The sequence below is a fragment of the Capricornis sumatraensis genome, chromosome 1, assembly GCF_032405125.1.
Source record: "Capricornis sumatraensis isolate serow.1 chromosome 1, serow.2, whole genome shotgun sequence".
Classification (NCBI taxonomy): domain Eukaryota; kingdom Metazoa; phylum Chordata; class Mammalia; order Artiodactyla; family Bovidae; genus Capricornis; species Capricornis sumatraensis.
In genome coordinates, this window is record NC_091069.1 from 140,621,193 (window position 1) to 140,644,642 (window position 23,450).

Consider the following 23,450-nt stretch of genomic DNA (forward strand, 5'->3'; position numbering starts at 1 on the left):
CTGAATGTTGAGCTTTAAGCCAACTTTTTCACTTTCCTCTTTCACTTTCACCAAGGGCTTTTTAAGTCCTATTCACTTTCTTCCATAATGGTGGTGTCATCTGCATATCTGAGGTTATTGATATTTCACCCGGCAATGCTGATTCCAGCCTGTGCTTCTTCTAGCCCAGCGTTTCTCATGATGTACTCTGCATAAAAGCTAAATAAGCAGGGAAACAATAGACAGCCTTGACGTACTCCTTTTCCTATTTGGAACCAGTCAGTTGGTGCATGTCCAGTTCTAACTATTGCTTCCTGACCTGCATATAGATATCTCAAGAGGCAGGTCAGGTGGTCTGGTATAGCTTTGTTTATCGTGATGCTTCCTAAGACCCACTTCATACTCCAGGATGTCTGACTCTAGGTGAGTGATTATACCATTGTTGTTTTCTGGTTCATGAAAATCTTCTTGTATATTTCTTCTGTGTATTCCTTCGACCTCTTAATATATTCTGCTTCTGTTCAGTCCATATCATTTCTGTCCTTCACTGTTCCCATCTTTGCATGAAATGTTCCCTTGGTGTTTTAATTTTCTTGAAGAGATCTCTACCTAGTCATTCCCTCTATTTCTTTACATTGATCATTGAGGAAGACTTTCTTATCTCTCCTTGCTATTCTTTGGATCTCTGCATTCAAATGGGTATATCTTTCTTTTTCACCTTTGCTTTTAACTTCTTTTCTCAGCTATTTATAAGGCCTCATCAGACAACCATTTTGCCTTTTTGTGTTTGTTTTTCTTGGGGATAGTCTTGATCACTGCCTCCTGTACATGTCACGAACCTCCATCCATAGTTCTTCAAGCATTCTGTCTGTAAAATCTCATCCTTTGAATCCATTTGTCACTTCCACAGTATAATCATAGGGATTTTATTTAGGCCATATCTGAATCGTCTAGTGGTGTTCCCTACTTTCTTCTATTTAAGTCTGAATTTTGCAATGAAGAGTTCATGATCTGAGCCACAGTCAGCTCCCAGTCTTATTTTTGCTGACTGTATGGAACTTTGAGGAAACATTAGCATTCATTCTCTAGCTCCTTCATTTTTCTGTCTTCTTATTTAATCAATATATCATTCAAAATATGAAATGTTACGTATTCAGTATATCAAGAATACCCTGATTGTCAGTATTTTAATTTTAACTCTATTTTTACCTTTATACAAAGCCAAATAAGACTGTTTAAAAATATTTGTGATCATTAGGCTAGCTGCAATTTTCAACACATAGTAAAAGAAAAATAATAAAAGTTGTCTTAAAGAATGTTAAAGATCACCAGCCAGAGATCACCAGAAACTTACCAACAGTCTAGCAAAATCATACAGAAGACAATTTGAATCTTTGGTTGTACATAAGAAAGAGTTAGGAGAGATTTGTTAGAGAATTTAGGTTTGTTCTAAATATTCTGAGGATTTCCCTGGTGGCTCAGATGGTAAAAAATCTGCCTGCAATGCAAGAAACCTAGGTTTCATCCCTGAGTTAGGAAGATAATCTCGAGAAGGCAATGGTAACCCACTCCAGTATTCTTGCCTGGAGAATCCCATGGATAGAGAAGCCTGGTAGGCTACAGTCTACGGAGTCACAAAGAGCCGGATATAACTGAGCAACAAACACTTTCGTTATTCTGAAGAGGTTCTGAATTAGATTCTGGCAGAATTGGGGACAATTCAGTAATGTGTATGCTGATAATTTTTACCTACAAAGCACAAATATTAAAGCAGAACTAGACCTGCTATTATAAAGACATGGGGTTAATCATGCTAATTTCTATAATTGCTAAACATATTAGTCTCTGTCCTCTTTTAGAGCTGGTCATAGAATAAACTTGCCTTTTCTTTTTCCACCCCCGAAGCATAGAGTGACTTTATCTGATTATTTTTTAGATTCTAGAGAATTGTTTGGAGAAGGCAGTGGCACCCCACTCCAGTACTCTTGCCTGGAAAATCCCATGGACAGAGGAGCCTGGTAGGCTGCAGGCCATGGGGTCACTAAGAGTCGGACACGACTGAGCGACTTCACTTTCACTTTTCACTTTTATGCATTGGAGAAGGAAATGGCAACACACGCCAGTGTTCTTGCCTGGAGAATCCCAGGGATGGGGAAGCCTGGTGGGCTGCCATCTATGGGGTCACACAGAGTAGGACACGACTGAAGTGACTTAGCAGCAGCAGAGAATTGTTTATGACTGTTGAGATTATTCAAGCTGAGCTGTAAGATGCCAGTTGTTAGCTTCCAAAGTCCTTTTCACTTTCTTGGGGGTCCAAAATGGAACTATTTTCTGGGCATTTTTAGCTGTTTATCAGATTTCAGTGTGCATTATTAAGCAAACTTCATCTTCACGGAGGAACACAATTGAATTGCCTAATTTTTATTAAGTTTTACATGACAAATATTATACTTAATGGCCAATTAAAAATAAAAACTCATCTGTCATGGTTTAATATGTAAATGGTTAGAAGGCAGAGACCAGATCTATTTAAATTATTTTTTCTAGCATCTCACATACTATCATTCAAGTATGTGAAGTTAATTAAAACTATCTGATGATAATACCGAATGTTCCTCTAGAGATGCAGACCATTCCTCAAGGATGAATGAAGAATGAAAAGTGAAGAGGGACATTTAATACCACTTTGCCTCAAAATTAAAGCAAACTGATCAAATTGGGTGTGGTCTTCCTAAACACCTATGAATAGTGATTAAAGGATCTCAGTAAATACGTCCAGAGACAATATATTATGACTCTATATAAGTCCACATGTACAGTATGCATGATGTGGAAATTCTGTGGATGCAAGTGGGGAAACTAGAAAGAAGAATTGGAAAAGTGAAAAGATGATGAGTCTAGACTTTGTGGGACATAAATTTAGAAATTCCATAAATTTTACAATGTTCCTGATTATGACTAATTGCAAAGACTGGCCTGAATAGAAGAACAGCTTTTGGATTCCTAGAGCAGAAGAGATGCCATTGTTTTCTGTGGCAACTGACAAGAGTAAGTATACATTCCTGCACTTGGGAAGTTATGACTGCACCTGAAATAAAAATTTTTCTGTTATTGTGGAAAGGTAAGTTTGATGAAAAATAAGACATAACCATTAAACACATAGTGCTAAGGAGCATAATGAGAACACACTGGATGAGGAATTATGTTCCTAGAGCTAAATGTTTTGATTCTGTAACACTATGACATACAGTTTAGTAGGACTCAGCCTATAAAATATGTCACAGCAACACTCATTGCTTTATAAAATATTAATCTTAAATTTTAATGTCATAGATGGAAAAGAATTTCTTTAAACTTGAAATTTAAGAAAATATAGACTTTTCACTGTGTACCACAAGTGCTTTCAAATTTCAAATAACAGGTAATAGCATGTGTTGCACCTGAGCAGTGGAAAAAGTCATTCTTTTTTAAATGGAATTTCCAATTCATCTTACTATTTTATACAAATCCCTTTAAAACAATAATATTTTATTTTTCTGATTCAATTGTTAAATGAATAGATTGTATGAGTCATATTTTGTTTAATTCTCAGTAGGAATATGTTATCTCCACTAACAGAAAGAATTATGTAAAAGCATGGAAAATAAGAAAATAACTAAACATTCAATGTCTGTGTGTGATATTGACACAATTATGTAAAAATCAACTGTTATTGAAAATGAAAACACAAGAGACAGATTAGTAGAATATTTCAGAATAATGAGTGTTTTGATAAAACATTTTAGTACTGTGACACTGAACTGCAGATTGGATAAATAAGAGCCCAGGTTTTAAGTGTTATGTGTATGTGTGTTGTAAGGTATAAATATACGTAATCATTGAGCCATGAAATCTCATGCTATCAATAATATTTGTTTAGTATTTTTATTGTGTAACATTGCCATGATTTGCCTATACAAGAAGTAACTATTCACACATACACAGACATCAACTTTTAAAACAGTACCTAGTTTAAGTTATAGCAGACCCCCTGCTTGTGAGCCTAAACAAATTCATTGTGAGAAATTGTGAGAAACCTAGTAAGAAAAAAAAGAGAGGAAAGGAGGGAGGAAGGGATGGAGAGAGTGACTTAGGAAGATTCAGTGCTGAAACTGTGTGTTTAAATGAGATCAATTAGGTTAATGACTAAAAATAAGAAACCCATTATGTACTTTTAATAGCCAAAAAGCTCCTGGATTCATTTCCATAATAATATAAGGAGTTAAATGGTCAAATTACAGTCCTGATCTTTACCTTCTTGAGGTTCTTATTTCCATTCTCGTTAACATGCAAATAAATAATACAATTAATCCTTTTTCTTTTTAACATGTTATATTAAAATTTTGTATTTCTAAAGAGTTTCCTTTCTTATTTTGGTCTTTTAGAGAGAATTGCTTTGTTCCTATAGGAACTGAAGTCTTGACTATATATATCTACTATTTTCTGGGACCATCTCTTGTTCTTGATCAGTTTTACTTTGATTCTACTTGTCTCAATAAAATAGAATAAAAAATAAAATTCTGTTTATAGTAGGAGAGATTGAATACAAATGAGCTTGGAAGCTTTGATTATTTTTTGTTTGTAACTTTATTTCTGAGGAGAGCATTGCAACCCACTCCGGTATTCTTGTATGGAAAAGACCATGGACAGAGGAACCTGGTGGGCTACAGTCCATGGGGTTGTAAAGAGTCAGGCATGACTGAAAGTTTATTAGACATAAAAGTGAATGTTACAAGTTGCATTTTAAAGTAGCATCTCTCACTCCTCTGGCATCTTAATCTATAAAATGTTGGTTTTCTAATTATCTTATCTACCACAAATTTTCTATGGTAAAGAAGCACAGATATAAATGGAAAACTGTTAAAGGTGAAATGAAAATTATCTTTAGATTAAATTTTCCACATAAAATAAAGTTGTTTTGATTAACAAAACGCCAATTTATGCATGAAGGTGCTTTGGAAGTGTGTTTAGTAGAACAAAGCTCATAAAACATATACATGCTAGAATCATAAAATGATCTATGTGTGTGTGTGTGTGTGTCACTTAGAAAAAAATAGACTTAATTGTATTATTAAAATTGGCCTAATGTACAACCTCTATTTTTCAACTTTTTCAGGGAAAATGCATTCATTTAGTATATCACCCATAGTAATATATTATCAGCACATGCTGGTCATGAGTTAATTTTCTATATATGTAATGGGAATGTTTTATTTAGTCCCTGCAATACCTAAATGTTAAAAGTAATTGGATCACCAAATATTTTAAGTGATCAAGGTGCAGGAATTCAAAGTGTTACTGTAAAATTTATATTATTAATAGAATTAACATTTCTTATGTTATTAAAGCCCAGTGAAGAAGAATATATATATTTGTGAGTAGAGATTCCATAATTTTAAAACATAACAAATTCATAGGTCAAAATAATATAGTCTCAAGTGGTCTTTCTTGGATCAAGCTTATCATAAAATAGGTATGTAAAAAACATTTTATAAGTTTTAACATTATTTTAAGCATAGAAGTTAATTTCATAAAAATATGTCAAAAACGGTCCCCAAATGATATGATCCAGGTATAGTATAGATGTTGGTGTATGTTTTGAAGACAACTTTAAGTCATTTTAATATAGAATAAAAATTGGATAATAAAATGAGACAGAAATGATTTTGGCAAGTAAAAACTACTATTGAGAAAATAAATATAAATCATTAATACCTTGTATTTTAAACTTTCAATTTAATAACTAATTCCATTTGATAAATCTCTTTTCCTTTACCTTTTTCTTTTTTTATTGAATTATGGCTGATTTGGGTTTCCCTGGTAGCTCAGATGATAAAGAATCCACCTGAGCTGTGGGTTTAATCCTTGGGTTGGGAAGATCCCCTGGAGAAGAGAATGGCGACCCACTCCAGTATTCTTGCCTGGAGAATCCCCATGGACAGAGGATGCAGCGGGCTACACAGTCCATGGGGTTGCAAAGAGTTGGACATGACTGAGAGACTAAGCATAGCATGATTGATTGATCATATTGAGTTCATCTCTATTGTACAGCAAAATAATTCAGTTATACATATATACATATATATTTTCTTTTTCATATTTCTTATTAGGGTTTATATAGGATATTGAATATAGTTCTCTGTGCTGTACAGTAGGTTCTTTTAGTTTATTCATTCTCTGTATGATAGATTGCATCTGGTAATTCCAAACTCCTTATTCATCCCTTCCCTAGCCCCCATTCCCTTGGCAACCACAGATCTGTTCTCTATGTCTGTAAGCCTGTTTCTATTTTGCAGATAAGTTCATTTGTGTTGTATTTTAGATCCCACACATAAGTGTTACCAACTGGAAGATTAGGATTGACATATATACACTGTTATGTGTAAAATAGATTATCTAGTGGGAAGCTGCTGCACAGCACAGGGAGCTCAACTCAGTGCTCCGTGATGACCAAGGCGGGATGGGAGAGTGGCAGTGGGGTCCACCAGAGAGGGGACCCATGTGTACATAGAGCTGATTCACTTCATCTTACAGCAGAAACACAACACCGCAAAGCAGTTATTCATGGAAAAAATAGATATGTCTATTTTTAAAAGATAAAGCGGCTTATTTTTTTAAGAGGCTGCCTATTCAAGGTCCCAGTACTTTCAGATTATGCTAGCCCTATTTTCTGAATGAACTATAATACACACAGAGATATTTTTTAGAGAAAAACATATGGTTAGAAAACTAGTATAATCTATTGATATATTCAGCTTTATTGTATCAGCTGTTAATATATCAGCAGAGATGGTTTTGGCTATCTGGGTTCATAGACTTTTTTTTTTCTTTCTTTTAAATCAATAGGCTTTATTCTTTAAAGCAGATTTTGTTTAACAGAAGGATGGATTGAAAAGCAAAGTTCTCATATACACTGGTATCCCATCTCCTCACAGTTTCTCCTATTATTAATCTTTTGCATTATTATAGTATAATTTTTACAGCTGATGAACTATTAATAGATTATTGTTAACTAAAATTTATAATTTACTTTATTGTTCATTCTTTATGTTGTATAGTTCTTGACCAATGTACAATGCCATGTAGCCTTATTTATAATATCATAGAAAATAATTTCACTGTCCTTAAACCCCTGTGCTTTACTTCTTGATTTCTCTTTTGCTCTCCCAGATTCCCTGATAATCACTGACAGTGGTTTTGCTTTTTTCTAGGATTTAACTTACTTGGAATTATATAGGATATAACCTTTCTTCCTTTGACTTAATAGCACATTTCTTCTTACTGCTGAATAATATTTCACTGTCTGTATGTACCTGCTGCTGCAAAGTCACTTCAGTCGTGTCCGACTCTGTGTGACCCCATAGACGGCAGCCCACCAGGCTCCCTCATCCCTGGGACTCTCCAGTCAAGAACACTGGAGTGGGTTGCCATTTCCTTCTCCAATGCATGAAAGCGAAAAGTGGAAGTGAAGTGAAGTCGCTCAGTCGTGTCCGACTCTTAGCGACCCCATGGACTCCAGCCTACCAGGCTCCTACGTCCATGGGATTTTCCAGGCAAGAGTACTGGAGTGGGGTGCCATTGCCTTCTCCGTCTATATGTACCAGTGTTTCTTCATCCATTTGCCTACTAAAGGATATCTTGAAAAAGTGAAAGTGAAGTCGCTCAGTCGTGTCCGACTCTTTGCAACCCCATGAACTATAGCCTACCAGGTTTCTCTGTCCATGGGATTTTCCAGGCAAGGATACTGGAGTGGGTTGCTATTTCCTTCTGCAGGAGATCTTCCCAACCCAGGGATCAGTTACTTCTAATTTCTGGCAATTATGAAAATAACTACTGTATATATTCATAAGTAACATAAACATAAATTTTTGACTCCTTTGAGTAAAGTTATTTGAATTTTAATTAGAACACATTTTAGTGAAAGGGAAATAAATTAGGTGAATATAAAAAGTAATATGTTTGTCTTGTACTACATATATATTATTATGGGAAAGCATGTTAGTTCTCAGGAAGCTGCAAACTATCACCTAAAGTGGCTGAACCATTTTCCATTCCCACCAGCAGTGAATGAGAGCTCCTGTTACTCTAACTACTCATCAGCATTTGGTGGTGTCACTCTTTTGGATTTTGTCCACTCTATAGTGTGTGGGTTTCCCAGATGACTCTGTGGGTGAAAGAATCCACCTGCAATGCAGGAGATGTTAGTTCAGTTTCTGGGTCAGGAAGATCCCTTGGAGGAAGGCACAGCAACCCACTCCAGTATTCTTGCCTGAAGAATCCCATGGACATGAGGAGACTTGCAGGCTAGAGTCCATAGGGACCCAGAGTTAAACACTACTGACTAGCCTGAGCACACACACACAGGCAAAAAATGTGTAGTGGTATCTCATTGTTGTTTAAATTTGAAATTCCATAATGACATTTGATGTTGAGCACCTTTTCGTATGCTTATTTTCCTTTTGTGTATATATTTGTTGAGATGTCTGCTTAGATCTTTGATGATTTTTTTTTTTTAATTCGGTTGTTTTGTCTTTCTTTTTGTTGAGCTTTAAGAGTTTTTTGTACATCTTGGAAAGCAGTCATGTGTCACATCTTTTCAAATTACTAAAATCTTTGTTAAAAATAGAAAATCCATTCCACTGGATCAATATCTTTACTTTGATTCAAATACTGAATCACTCAAATAAAATAGGGGGTATCTTTACATCTCAAGTTCACAACAATTAAAAATTTTTGAATAATAATTTAAAAGCTAATATTTTGTCCATTAATCTGTCTCGTGAAAATAATTGTGCTTCTTTATAAATGAGAGCTGGTAGCTCAGCTGGTAAAAATCTGCCTGCAATTCAGGAGACCCTGGTTCAATTCCTGGGTTGGCAAGATCCCCTGGAGAAGGGATAGGCCACCCACTCCGGTATTCTTGGGCTTCCCTTGTGGCTCAAATGGTAAAGAATCTGCCTGCAATGCAGGAGTTCTGGGTTCAATGCCTGGGTTGGGAAGATTCCCTGGAGGAGGGCAAGGCAATCCATTCCAGTATTCTCACCTAGAGAATCCCCATGGACAGAGGAGCCTGACAGGCTACAATCCATGGGGTCGCAAAGAGTCGGACACAACTGAGTGACTATGCACACACACAGAAATGAGCCCTAGAATCTTTCAAATAAGTAAAATAAGTAATACTTTAAAAATGTGTGTTTTAAAACATCTTTAATTTTAAAGATGAATGCTAAAGTATATTTTTCCTATAGAAAAAAGCTTAGGGAGGAAACATTACCCTTTAAAGTATCTGCATATTTTGCTTGTCAATAACTACTGAAAAATGATTTGTAGATGAATGACTCTATCCCTATATTTTATATACTTCTGCAAAACTTCCTCACTTGATTGCATTTTGAAAGAAGTAAGAAGTAACTCATTCATATATTCATCTAACCTTTAAAGAACTCTTCCAAGCATTTTGTTAGGATCTGACAACACACAATTGAATAGGTTAAGGTCTTAGATTTTGATATTCAAAATGTGATGAATGAAGAAGACGTGAAAAAATATATATTTTACTAAGTACAGTGTTTTATAATAGCAGTATATATCCTGAAATAACAAATCTAATTATTTACTGTTCCCTGTCATTCATCTGTGTGTATATATAGTAACATATTGTAAACATATGTTTACCATATTATATGCAATAAATGTTATATTACTGTATGCATAAATTTACGGTTAGTAAATATGATATTGTTAGAGTTGGCTTAGTTCGAAGACATCTTAAAAACAACATGGAAATTATTACTTTGCAAAAATCTGAGTTTAACATATAGTATAAAGCAAGTGTGAATTAGTAATGGTAATAATAATACATTTCTACTAACTCCCTAATTTTTTAATGTTAAATTGGCATAGTATAATACATTATATCAGTAATTTTAAAACAGAACATCATACACATCCACAAAGTACTGAAGAAAACGATAAAATATGTCATTCCCTTTTGTGAAGAAGTGGAGCAGGACGAAATGCAGCTCACATTGCACCTAGACTGGAAAATAGAGAGATTATTTCCAAAGCAAGCATGGAATTACTGTACAAGTAAACTTTGTTTAAAATATATTCCTTATCTTTTTGAAATGAAAATGTACAACCAAGAAGAAAATCTACAAATAACCTAAATATGCTGTTGCTGCTAAGTCACGTCAGTCGTGTCTGACTCTGTGCAACCCCATAGACGGTAGCCCACCAGGCTCCCCCGTCCCTGGGATTTTCCAGGCAAGAACACTTGAGTGGGCTGCCATTTCCTTCTCCAGTGCGTGAATGTGAAAAGTGAAAGTGAAGTCGCTCAGTGAAGCCCGACTCAGCGACCCCATGAACTGCAGCCTACCAGGCTCCTCCCTCCCTAGGATTTTCCGGGCAAGAGTACTGGAGTGGGCTGCCATTGCCTTATCTGAACCTAAATATGGACAGGGACAAAAAAAATTTCTTGGCCACACCATGCAGCATGTGGTATGTTAGTTCCTGTGACCAGGGATAAACACATGTGCCCTGCAGTGGAAGCATGTAGTCCTAACCATTGGACCGCCAGGAAAATCACTGTAATTCTTTTTACTAACTTGGTAAAGACATGCATTGAAAGGCTTGGACTACTAGTCATATCTGGATTATAAAAAAGATGAATGGAATAATATATGAATAAATTTGAATACTATTTTAGAATATTACTATCTATTGTGCATTGTGCTGCTACTGAAAATTTCCCATTTATTTTAATATATAAATAAAATAAAAATATGTTTACATTGGGGTTGTAATTATTAAATATTTTGAATAAATCCTGGAAACATGATTCTTAAAATTAAATCAGTTTTTGAGATGACTACAATTTTTTGTTTGTTTGTTTGTTTTTTTGTTGGCTAACAGATTTCTGAGTAAGAATAGGAGTTCTATACTAATTTAAAGATATTTCTAAAATGTTATTGATAATTTGATAACAGTATTGAATCAGCTTCTTATGGACACAATAAAGTGAGCAATGAAAATATAATAGAAATCGTAATGATAGAGATGTTTGTTTTTAAGCAAAAATCTCATTAACGCCCAAGTGATTTCGTGTCTTTAAAGAAGAATATTTAAGAGTCACGTTTGGGATAGTAATTACATTATCGTAGTTTTGCTGTGGTAAAAATGTCATTTTGAGTACATAGAAAACTTGAAATACTGACATTTCATGAAATTATGTTAGAATTTTGACTGATTCTATAAAAGAAAAGCCTCTTCATAACTGAGTACTTCCCTTGTCAAAGTCAGTTGAGGAGAGAAAATTCATTTACTTATGTGGTATATACATTAAAAACAAATTGTCATTTGTATAATCAGGGGAAGTTGTTATCTAATATTATCTAATATAGAAAATTTATACCAGGAAAATAATCAACAGTATGCAATTAAATTAAATACATGCTAAGAATAAGAGCCAATCTGTTTTGTGACATGAACATTTAAGATTAATTCTATATACAAATGCAGACCTCAATAACATTTCAAATAATCACTTTTTTAATATTTTAAAATTAATGTATTAAAGTGATAAGGAAATAAATTTAATGTGTTTCTTCATTTAATAATTTATTTATTAAGCACAGATTCTGTATAAAGCACTATGCTACACACTGAGGATACAGCAATGCTTTTTAAAAATTGCACATGGGTGAAAAAGAGAAAATGCAACAGAGATATCTGACCTAATATAAGGGTAATAAATGTTTGTCCACAGTAAATGATGTTTGGGTTAAGGTTTAAAAGAGTTCAAAAGGCAAACAATCCTCCCCAAATGAAGCATTTCACAAAATTTGTATAAAGTTAAGATGAAACATGTTCATTAAAGTATATGGAAGAAAATATAATTACCTGGAATTCAAAGAATGAATGGAGTGTTACAAGGTATGAGAGTAAAGACTTGTGTAGATTGAGAGAGGACTTAAAGGTCATGCTGATTATTTTGCTTTTCATCTTAAGAGTGAAGACTTAACATAAAAATTGATATCATCAGGTATATGTTTGAGAAAACAATATTGTTTAGTTCCAGAAGTACAATTTAGAGGTATAAAAAGTTGACACAGGAGGAGACCTTTCACTGTTATGGTAGACTAGATGAAAGAAAGGTTGTGGCGCTATAAAAATGAAATGAGTAAATTTCAAAATTAATTAAGAGATAAGTTAACCAGACAATGGGGTCCCAAAGAGTAATACATAACTCCGTGCCTAAGCACAGCACAGCACATTATACGACTTGATTTTGCTAACTTAAAGATTATTTAGTGATCTTCCTAAAAGTTTAATGCTTATTTAGTGATCTTGCTAAACATATTATCTGCTTTTACATTTGCCTATAACACAAATTCTGTATTTTGTATCTAGAGGGAATGCTGAACCATGCTTCAAGAGACTGTATGTTATACAAATTCTCACCTCTAATAAACTGTGCTGTGCTGTGCTTAGTCATGTTCGAATCTTTGCAACCACGCCAACTGTAGTCCGCCAGGCTCCTCTGTCCCTGGGGATTCTCCAGACAAGAATACTGGAGTAAGTTGCCTTGCTCTCCTCCAGGGAATCTTCCCAAATCAGGGACTGAACCGAGGTCTTCCACATTGCAGGTGGATTCTTTACCATCGAGCCACCAAGGAAGCCCCAGAATACTGATTCGGTTGCTTCTCCAGGGGATCTTCTCCACCCAGGAATTGACCCAGGGTCTCCTGCATTGCAGGAAGATTCTTTGCCAGCTGAGCTACTGGGGAAGTTCCTCTAATAAACTACTTAGAATTAAGAGAAATGAAATTATATTCTGTTTTCCTCTCTTCTAGCAACTCCTTGCTACTATGTATTTTACCTTACACAGGCAGATACTGGGGGGACTCCCATATCCTTTTGAAAATACACCATTCCTGTGCACTGAGTAGACCAGGGGGCCCAGGACAATAACACCCCCAGAAATCCTCAAACAATCTATAATGAGTATTGGTCAATATTCCCTAAATACTCCTCTCCCTTATCCATCAAGTGGAATGACTTTGCAGCCTTCCCAAATCTGTCTGAGTTCCACAGCAGGACTGAATGGCAAGTGCCTATGGTGTAATCAACTCGGTAACACACGCTTGATCTACTTCCTTCTATTTCTGTCTTTCTAATGCACCCTGAGATCACTCCCCATAAAAGAAATATCTCAGGGTATGTTTATAAGGATTCTATATTTGTCAGGATTCTACAGAGAAACAGTACACAGTCCAAGATGTGTAGGCTGAATTGGTGAGTTAGAGACCCAGAAGAGCTGATGACTTAGTTCTGATTTTGAGTGGCCGTGGCATGCAGTTGCTTGAAGAAGGGCTTCAGTTCCCAGCCAGGTATTGAGGTTGGGTCACAAAGATAAGAGTACAGAACCCTAGCCAGTAGGACAGTAGTCAGTGAAAAGGCCCTGACCCTTTGACTTAGCAGAAAAAAGAATTCCCAAGAAGAGGAAAAGTAGTGAAATAAGTGAAATATTTATTAGGAGGAGAAAGAGTACAGATGTGTGAATAGACACATGGTGGACTCAGAGAGACAGTTGTGCCTTCGTGGTGGTTTCAGTCACTTTATGGGGACTTTTTTTCCTGGGTTTCCTTTTCCAGTCATTCTGATATGCCTGGTTGTGAGCCTGCATTTGCTGTATCTTAGGAACCTCCCATTTATGGATGCTCATCTCTTAGCCAAGATGGATTCTAATGAAGAGGCTTATGGGTAGTTGACATCACTATGAGGTGATACCTCCTCCCTTTTTGACCTTCAAGGAGCTTTTCTGCACTTGTGTAGTCATGGAGGTCACCTTGACTTTGAGAATGAGGAATGGTCTTTTGTCTCCTACTTAGGCAGGGCCCAGCCTCCTCCATCATCCTGATTTTATAGAGTTTCTGCTATTATGGATTTCTGTCCACAAGGGAGAAACTGTTCTGCCTGGATCCCACCTATCCCCTGCCTCAGTTCCAGTGTGAGTCCAAAGGTCTGGAGAAACCAGAAGAGATGATGCTATAGTTCTAGTCTGAGAGTCAGTAGGCTCAAGTCCCAAGAGGAGCAGCTATTTTACCCTGATCTGCAGAAAGAAAAAGACTGATGTGCAAGCTCAAATGCTGTCAGGAAGAATTCTCTCTTATTTGTGGGAGGGTCAGCCTTAAAACTAATCATTTAAAGAACTAAGATAATGGCATCCAGTTCGATCACTTCATGGCAAATAGCTAGGGAAGCAATGGAAACAGTGAAAGACTTTATTTGCTTGGGCTCCAAAATCACTGCAGTTAGTGACTGCAGCCAGGAATTTAAAAGATGCTTGCTCCTTGGAAGAAAAGCTATTACCAACCTAGACAGCATATTAAAAAGCAGAGTTATTACTGTGCTGACAAAGGTCCATCTAGTCAAAGCTATGGATTTTCCAGCAGTCATGTACAGATGTAAGAGTTGGGCCATAAAGAAGTCTGAGCACTGAAGAATTGATGCTTTTGAATTGTGGTGCTAGAGAAGACTGTTGAGAGTCTCTTGGACTGAAAGGAGATCAAACCAGTTAATCCTAGGAAATCAACCCTGAATATTCATTGGAAGGACTGATGCTAAAGTTGAAACTCCAGTACTTTTGCCACCAAAATATGTGGTGGCCAAATACTTTGTGAAGAGCTGACTCATTGGAAAATACCTTGATGCTGGAAAAGATTGAGAGCAAGAGGAGAAGCAGGCAACAGAGGATGAGATATTTGGATGGCATCATGGACTCAATCCAGTGGTCGTAACTTTGAGCAAACTCTGGGAAATAGTGAAGGACAGGAAAGTCTGGTGTGGTGCAGTCCATGGGCTTCACAAAGTGCCAGACCTAACTACGCGACTAAACAACAATAGCATTTTTGTTCTATCCAGGCCTTAATTTTATCAGATAAACTTTACCCATATTATGGAGAGAAATCTGCTTTACTCAGTCTACTGATTGAAATGTTAATTGTTTCCCAAAACACTCACTAGAACACTCAGAATAATGAATGTTTGGTCAAATATCTGGATACACCATGGTATCAAGTAGATATGTGAAATTAATCATCACAGATACACACAGAGGTACACTTTGCCAACAAAGACCTTTTAGTCAAAGCTATGGTTTTTCCAGTAGTCATGTACTAATGTGAGAGTTGAACAATAAAGAAGGCTGAGCACCAAACAAGTTATGTTTTTGTGCTGTGGTGTTGAGAAGACTCTTGAGAGTCCACTGGACTGCAAGGAAATCAAATCTGTTAATCCTAAAGGAAATCAATCCTGAATATTTTTGGAAGGACTGATGATGAAGCTGAAGCTCCAGCATTTTGGCCACCTGATGTGAAGAGTTGACTCCTTAGAAAAGACCCCAATGCTGGGGAAGATTCAAGGCAGAAGGAAAAGGAGAAGGGGAAGACAGAGGATGAGATCAGTTCAATTCAGTCACTCAAAAAAAAAAAAAAAATTCAGTCGCTCAGTCATGTCCGACTCTTTGTGACCCCATGGCCTCCAGAACACCAGGCTTCCCTGTCCATGGCCAACTCCCAGAGCTTACTCAAACTCATGTCCATCAAGTCGGTGACGCCATCCAACCATCTCATCCTCTGTCATCCCCTTCTTCTCCTGCCTTCAATTTTTCTCAGCATCAAGGTCTTTTCAAATGAGTCAACTCTTTGCATCAGGCGGCCAAAGGATTGGAGTTTCAGCTTCAGAGTCAGTGCTTTCAATGAACATTCAGGACTGATTCCCTTTAGGATGGACTGGTTGGATCTCCTTGCAATCTAAGGGACCCTCAAGACTCATCTCCAACACCACAGTACAAAAGCATCAATTCTTCAGTGCTCAGCTCTCTTTATGGTCCAACTTTCACATCTAAGCATGGCTTTGACTAGATTGACCTTTGTTGGCAAAGTAATGTCTGCGCTTTTTAATATGCTGTCCAGGTCGGTCATAGCTTTTCTTCCACAAAGCAATTGTCTTTTAATTTCATGGCTGCAGTCATTGTCTGCAGTGATGACTGCAGAGGATGAGATGGTTGGATGCAGGTGACTGCAGAGGATGAGATGGTTGGATGGTATCACTGACTCAGTGGGCATGAGTTTGAGCAAACTCTGGAAGATAGTGAAGGGCAGGGAATCCTAGCACACTGCAGTCCATGGGGTCATAAAGAGTCAGACACCCCTGATTGAACAGCAACAACAGATACACATGCTAACAACTCTCTTTCCAAGGATCACACTTTTCTGATCTTCTGTAACATTTTTCTCTGGAACTGAAGCTTTATTTTTATGTCAAAATGAAACTGAACTTTGTATGTGTTGCCACTGCTGCTGCTGCTAAGTCGCTTCAGTCGTGTCTGACTCCGTGTGACCCCATAGACAGCAGCCCATCAGGCTCCCTGTCCCTGGGATTCTCCAGGCAAGAACACTGGAGTGGGGTGCCATTTCCTTCTCCAGTGCATGAAAGTGAAAAGTCAAAGTGAAGTCGCTCAGTTGTGTTCAAATCTTAGTGACCCCATGGACTGCAGCCCACCAGGCTCCTCTATCCATGGGATTCTCCAGGCAAGAGTACTGGAGTGGGCTGCCATTGCCTTCTCCTTGTATATGTTACATATGGTCAAAATTTAAAATATGATAGCCCTCATTTTCTCAGAATCATTCTGGTTCATATTTGTTTCTCTGTATAATTAAACTGATATTTCCTCTTCACTTTTAAAAGTGTTCTACTTGAAGGGCAAAATTATATGATCATCATGGTAACTGGTTCCATTAATATGATGATGGTAATAAAAATTTGAGTATATTTCAATTCTTTATTAAATGATTTTTCTGCTGCTGCTGCTAAGTCACTTCAGTCGTGTCCAACTCTACTGTTTAAAAATATGACAATATACATCATATTTCTTTGAAGTAATTTTTCTTCCTGGGTTATTTTATGCTACAGTATTTTACCATGGTATACATGGAATGCCTATTTATAAATGGGATATTATTGTTGATTGTCTTCAGTGTATTTTTTTCTTTAGAGGATTTAGAAAAAAATGTATTTGAAAAGTATAAATAATTTATAAGTATGATATAAGGCCTTCCATGGGATCTTCTTTACTGTTCTCAGTTCAGTTCAGTCACACAGTCGTGTCCAACTGTTTGCAATCCCATGGACTGAAGCACACTAAGCTTCTCTGTCCGTCACCGACTCCTGGAGCTTGCTCAAACTCATGTAAATTGAGTCAGTAATGCTATTCAACCATCTCATCTTCTGTCATCCCCGTCTTCTCCCACCTTCAATCTTTCCCAGTATCAGGATCTTTTCAAATGAGTCAGTTCTTTGCATCAGGTGGCCAAAGTATTGGAGCTTCAGCTTCAGCATCAGTCCTTCCAATGAATATTTAGGACTAATTTCCCTTACAATTGACTGGTTTATCTTGCTGTCCAAGGGACTCTGAAGAGTCTTCTCCAACACCACAGTTCAAACGCATCAATTCTTCGGCGCTCAGCTTTCTTTATGGTCCAACTCTCACATCCATACATGACTACTGGAAAAACCATAGCTTTGAGTAGATGGACCTTTATCTGTAATGTCTCTGCTTTTTAATATGCTGTCCAGGTTGGTCATAGCTTTTCTTTCAAGGAGCAAGCGTCTTTTAATTTCATGGCTGCAGTCACCATCTGCAGTGATTTTGGAGCCCAAGAAAATAAAGTCTGTCACTGTTTCCATTGTTTCTCCATTTATTTGCCAGGGAGTAACAGGACCAGATGCCATGTTCTTAGTTTTTTGAATGTTGAATTTTAAGTCAGCTTTTTCACTCTCCTCTTTCACTTTCCTCTTTCTTTTTATAATTTCAGTTCATTGTTCTCTAAGGACAAATCTGAATAATACTTTCCTGAATTAGACAAATAACCTAAACAGTACCCGATTGATTGATACTTATTTAATTGCCATCAAAGTCAGAGTATGACTATAACCCAAGGATAGTTCACCACTAAGGGAAAGGTGAGAATAGCTGTGACTTCATGGAGCATTCATAGCTTATTTTGTTTATTGTTGAAGATATGGAAACAAAAGGAGAGAGTTCCATGCTGACTGGGAGCCACACAAAACTAGGGCCAGCAATGTCTCATAAAGGAATGAACCTGTTTACACTCTTTTTTTTAGTTTATTTCCCTTTTTATCTATGTAGTATGATTGATTCCATAATGTAATTATGATGTAAAAACAGTGACTGATTGGTTAAAGGACATTACATGACATAACTCAGTGGGTATGAGTTTGAATAAGCTCTGAGAGTTGATGATGCACAGGGAAGCCTGGCATGCTGCAGTCCATGTGGTCGCTAAGAGTCAGACACTACTGAGCAACTGAAATGACTGACATGGCATGCAAGTTATAAATCTAAATGTCTCAAGGTATTTTTGTATCTTCTTGCACCATGGATGATTTTATTGTTAAATGGAAATAACTTTCTAACAATTATGTTATAGCATATACAACATTTTAATATTTATTAATGTTCTAAATAACTATTTCAGATAATTTGCTAACTGTGCTTTATTTTTTTAATTTTTTAAATATAAATTTATTTATTTTACTTGGAGGTTAATTACTTTACAATATTGTATTGGTTTTGTAATACATCAACAAGAAGCAAACAGTGTGTGATAAGGGCTGCATTACTGCATTTTCAAAAAGATTCTGCATAATTCTTGTGAGACAGTGGTCTCAAGTTCTTTTAGGGTTTCTTATTGTGAGTCCTTGGTATTCCTGCAATAATGAGAGTGTTGTTATTCAAATGTACATAAATGCATTCAGTCCATAATAATAGTATTCATAGCCATCTATAATAGTTGAAGAAACAATTGTAGGAAATGCTTGATATTCATCTGAACTACTTTTGCAATTTCACTTTTAAATTCAGATTTCAGAAATAATACAACAGTGGCCCTCATAAGATACTCAGATATTTTTGTAAGCTTTTCCTGGACAGGATGGTAGCTTCTTAAACTTCAGACCCTGTTTCACTAAGAGACCTTTTATAAATATATACAATTATAAGAAATGGCTTGAACATATACCCTGATATATAGTTATTAAATATATAGCTTTACATGTGTTTAATGACCGTTCTTAATATTCCTTTTTTTTTTTCTAGATACACCATCAGTTAAGATTATACCATCTACTCCTTTTCCACAAGAAGGACAGCCTTTAATTTTGACTTGTGAATCCAAAGGAAAACCACTGTAAGTGATTTAATGAGCAATAAAAATTTTTACTTTTTATCCTATCTTGCTTTGATTGCAGGATTTAACTGCAGAAATCCACAATTTGTGTCTTTTCTTGCTGGGCAAAATGATCTCAGAAAAGAAATCCCCCTGAACCATGTCTTCATTAAATGTCTGTGGAAGATTGGTCTTGTATTTTATCATTTAGTGAGATTTCTGGGAAGATTTCCAACTGAGATTTTCCCCCCCTTTTTTTCCCCACTGTTTCAACTTGAAAGGAGTATAGACTTCATCAATCACTGTTTTCACATCATCAGATTGAGAGAAGTCACATATGCTGAACTTAATTCTCTCATGAAAAGCTCTGAAAATATTGAATCCTCAAAATATGTCCATGTTTTAGTTACATGGAAAATCATTTTCATAAGAGAAATCAAATCTACACTTTTAATGTAACCCCATGAGACATAATTTGTTGATGTGTTATAATTGGAGGTAATGTGAATGAAAGGGTCACAGACTAAATATTTTCAATTAAAAAGAGATTTCATTTTTAGCATAATGAGTTCTAACATCGCTTTGACTCTAAAATTTTATGTTTGACATTCATGTTTATAGAAAGTTAACTCTTGGAAATATATCAATAGAAAATATATTAATAGAAAATTCAAGTATGGGATGTCAAATAAGGATTATTTCTTTGGAAAGTGCTTTGATCACTCTATGGTAACACTCTACTTGGAACTGAAAGTCATTTATTTGATCTTCTAAGATATTTCCATTGATTTGCATTTCTGTTTAAATTATAATGGGAGGTATTTTATTGTTCTCTGTATATAACTATAGGCTTCCCAGGTGGTAAAGAATCCACCTGCCAATACATGCAATGCTGGTTCCATCCCTGATTCAGAAGATCCCTTGGAGAAGGAAATGGCTAACCACTCCAGTGTTCTTGCCTGGGAAATCCCATGGACAGAGAAGCCTAGCAGGCTACCATCCATGAGGTCTCAAAGAGTCAGAAACAACTTAGTGACTAAACAACAACAAGAAACATATATAACTGTATGGGATAGTTTTTGTGCAAATCAAACTTATTTATTAAATTTTTTTCTAATAACAATTATATTTAAGTGTAGATTTCATAGTAACACATGTGAAACTTTTCTAAAGTAATTTTAATACAGAAGCCTGAAATTTCAGCTTCCTGAATTTTATTGTCTTATACTTTTTAACACACTATGTGAATTCATGCTTTTGTTGCCACAGAATTGATATTTTAGAACTGTTCTCTCTTCCAGTAATTATTTTCTAGAGATTAAAAATATACTGACAAAGAGCATTTTACAAATTTATCTATTTTTTCTTTTAAGAAACATTTAAGGCATTTTAGGCCTTAAAAGGGAGAAATTTTTTTCAAAGTAGCTTTACTCTATATATCCTGTGCAATTCACTTTCATAGTTTTTACCACTGATAAGCTTAAATTGCTTATACAAAACACTTTTCAACTATCAACTAGTATGCTCTCTAAATGTGACTGCATTTCATTACAGCTACAGCAGACTTTTAGTTATAAGTTCAGTATTTTAGGGGCTTCCCTCGTAGCTCAGTTGGTAAAGAATCCACCTGAAATGCAGGAGACCTGGGTTTGATCCCTGGGTTGGGATGATCCCTTGAGGAAGGGGAAGGTTACCCACTCCAGTATTCTGGCCTGGAGAATTCCATGGACTGTAAGAGTCAGACTTGACTGTGACTTTCACTTAATCATTCAGTACTTTAACTAAGAAAGAAGTGTAATCAACTCTATTCTGCTTTCAGTTCAGTCGCTCAGTCGTGTCCAACTCTTTGAGACCCCATGAATTGCAGCACGCCAGGCCTCCCTGGCCATCACCAACTCCCAGAGTTCACCCAGACTCGCGTCCATCGAGTCAGTGATGCCATCCAGCCATCTCATCCTCTGTCATCCCCTTCTTCTCCTGCCCCCAATCCCTCCCAGCATCAGAGTCTTTTCCAATGAGTCAACTCTTCGCATGAGGTGGCCAAAGTACTGGAGGTTCAGCTTTAGCATCATTCCTTCCAAAGAAATCCCAGGGCTGATCTCCTTCAGAATGGACTGGTTGGATCTCCTTGCAGTCCAAGGGACTCTCAAGAGTCTTCTCCAACACCACAGTTCAAAAGAATCATTCTTCGGTGCTCAGCCTTCTTCGCAGTCCAACTCTCACATCCATACATGACTACTGGAAAAACCATAGCCTTGACTAGACGGACCTTATTCAGCAAAGTAATGGCTCTGCTTTTGAATATACTATCTAGGTTGCTTATAACCTTTCATCCAAGGAGTAAGCATATTTTAATTTCATGGCTGCAATCACCATCTGCAGTGATTTTGGAGCCCCCAAAAATAGTCTGACACTGTTTCCACTGTTTCCCCATCTATTTCCCATGGAGTGATGGGACCAGATGCCATGATATTCGTTTTCTGAATGTTGAGCTTTAAGCCAATTTTTTTGCTCTCCTCTTTTACTTTCATCATGTGGTTTTTTAGTTCCTCTTTACTTTCTGCCATAAAGGTGGTGTCATCTGCATAACTGAGGTTATTGATATTTCTCCCGGCAATCTTGATTTCAGCTTGTGTTTCTTCCAGTCCAGCGTTTCTCATGATGTAATCTGCATATAAGTTAATTAAGCAGGGTGACAATATACAGCCTTGATGTACTCCTTTTCCTATTTGGAACCAGTCTGTTGTTCCTTGTCCAGTTCTAACTGTTGCTTCCTGGCCTGCATACAGATTTCTCAAGAGGCAGGTCAGGTGGTCTGGTATTCCCATCTCTTGAAGAATTGTCCACAGTTTATTGTGATCCACACAACTAAAGGCTTTGGCATAGTCAATAAAGCAGAAATAGATGTTTTTCTGGAACTCTCTTGCTCTTTCCATGATCCAGTGGATGTTGGCAATTTGATCTCTGATTTCTCTACCTTTTCTAAAACCAGCTTGAACATCAGGAATTTCACGGTTCATGTATTGCTGAAGCCTGGCTTGGAGAATTCTGAGCATTACTTTACTAGCATGTGAGATGAGTGCAATTGTGCGGTAGTTTTAGCATTCTTTGGCATTGCCTTTCTTTGGGATTGGAATGAAAACTGACCTTTTCCAGTCTTGTGGCCACTGCTGAGTTTTCCAAATTTGCTGGCATATTGAGTGCAGCACTTTCACAGCATCATCTTTCAGGATTTGAAATAGCTCCACTGGAATTCCATCACCTAGTCTGCTTTAGACATAATGAAATCCAATTTCTTTACTCCCAATTCTGTATTTGTCATACCAGAGGTTCTTTCCTAACTTTCCCTTCCGTTTCCTCTCTTGTTCCTTTTGGTTTTTTCCCCCATCTCTCCCTCTTCCCTTCTCCCTGTCTCTCTCTTTTGCTTCTGTTTCTCCTGTAACCTCAGAGGTCAGCATTTGGAGATATGAAGAAGAAACATGATCAGGGTCAGGACATAGCAAAGGAGTTTGACTTTTACCTTCTCTCCATAGTTCTGCCCCAAAATACATATGTGTACCTATAGAATATGTGTACAACTTACACAATTAAATGAGGTGAAGATGGGAAGTATAATATATAGAATGCCTGAGAATTAATACATTCCAGCTCAAACAGCATCTAGTTACCTGTCAATGATCTTCTCTTTAATTCTATATCCACTTTCACTAACTTTTTTTTTTTTTTTTATTTTGGTGAATACTTATGTTGTGATCTATGTAATTAGTTATGTAAATAGTCCATTTTCCTCAGCTCAGATATGGCTGAATAAAAGTGCCTTATTGTGGGTCTCTGTTTCAGTTACCTGGAAATAAGCTTGGATATGCAATAATCCTTTGCACTGCAGATGAATGAAAAACAGTAATCTCATATATTTATTTTATTTAAAAATACAAAGGCCCCAGAAGTTTAAGAAATAGAAAATGTCATCTTTCTCAGAAAGATCCTGATTAATATCACTTTGCTATCAGCAATCGAAATAAGAAGGCTTCTTATTTTACAAAAAGGAAAACTAAAGCTCAGTGTTAACCAGTTTTACCAATCCATCCAGATTTTAAATGGATGAGTCAGGATTTAAACTTAAGTTCATGGCATTTACCTAGTGTCCAAGTTTGAATGCTAATCAAAACCTAATTGTCA

General features: G+C 36.5%; 1 protein-coding gene across 2 annotated transcripts in view; it reads left to right on the forward strand.

The window, feature by feature from the left end:
• Window positions 1-23,450, forward strand: part of CADM2 (cell adhesion molecule 2) — a 394,474-nt gene that overhangs the window by 232,610 nt on the left and 138,414 nt on the right. For both annotated transcript variants that reach the window (XM_068970221.1, XM_068970231.1), the window contains one exon: window positions 19,202-19,292. In XM_068970221.1, coding sequence (XP_068826322.1) covers window positions 19,202-19,292 — 91 coding nt within the window. The remainder of the gene's footprint in view (window positions 1-19,201; window positions 19,293-23,450) is intronic.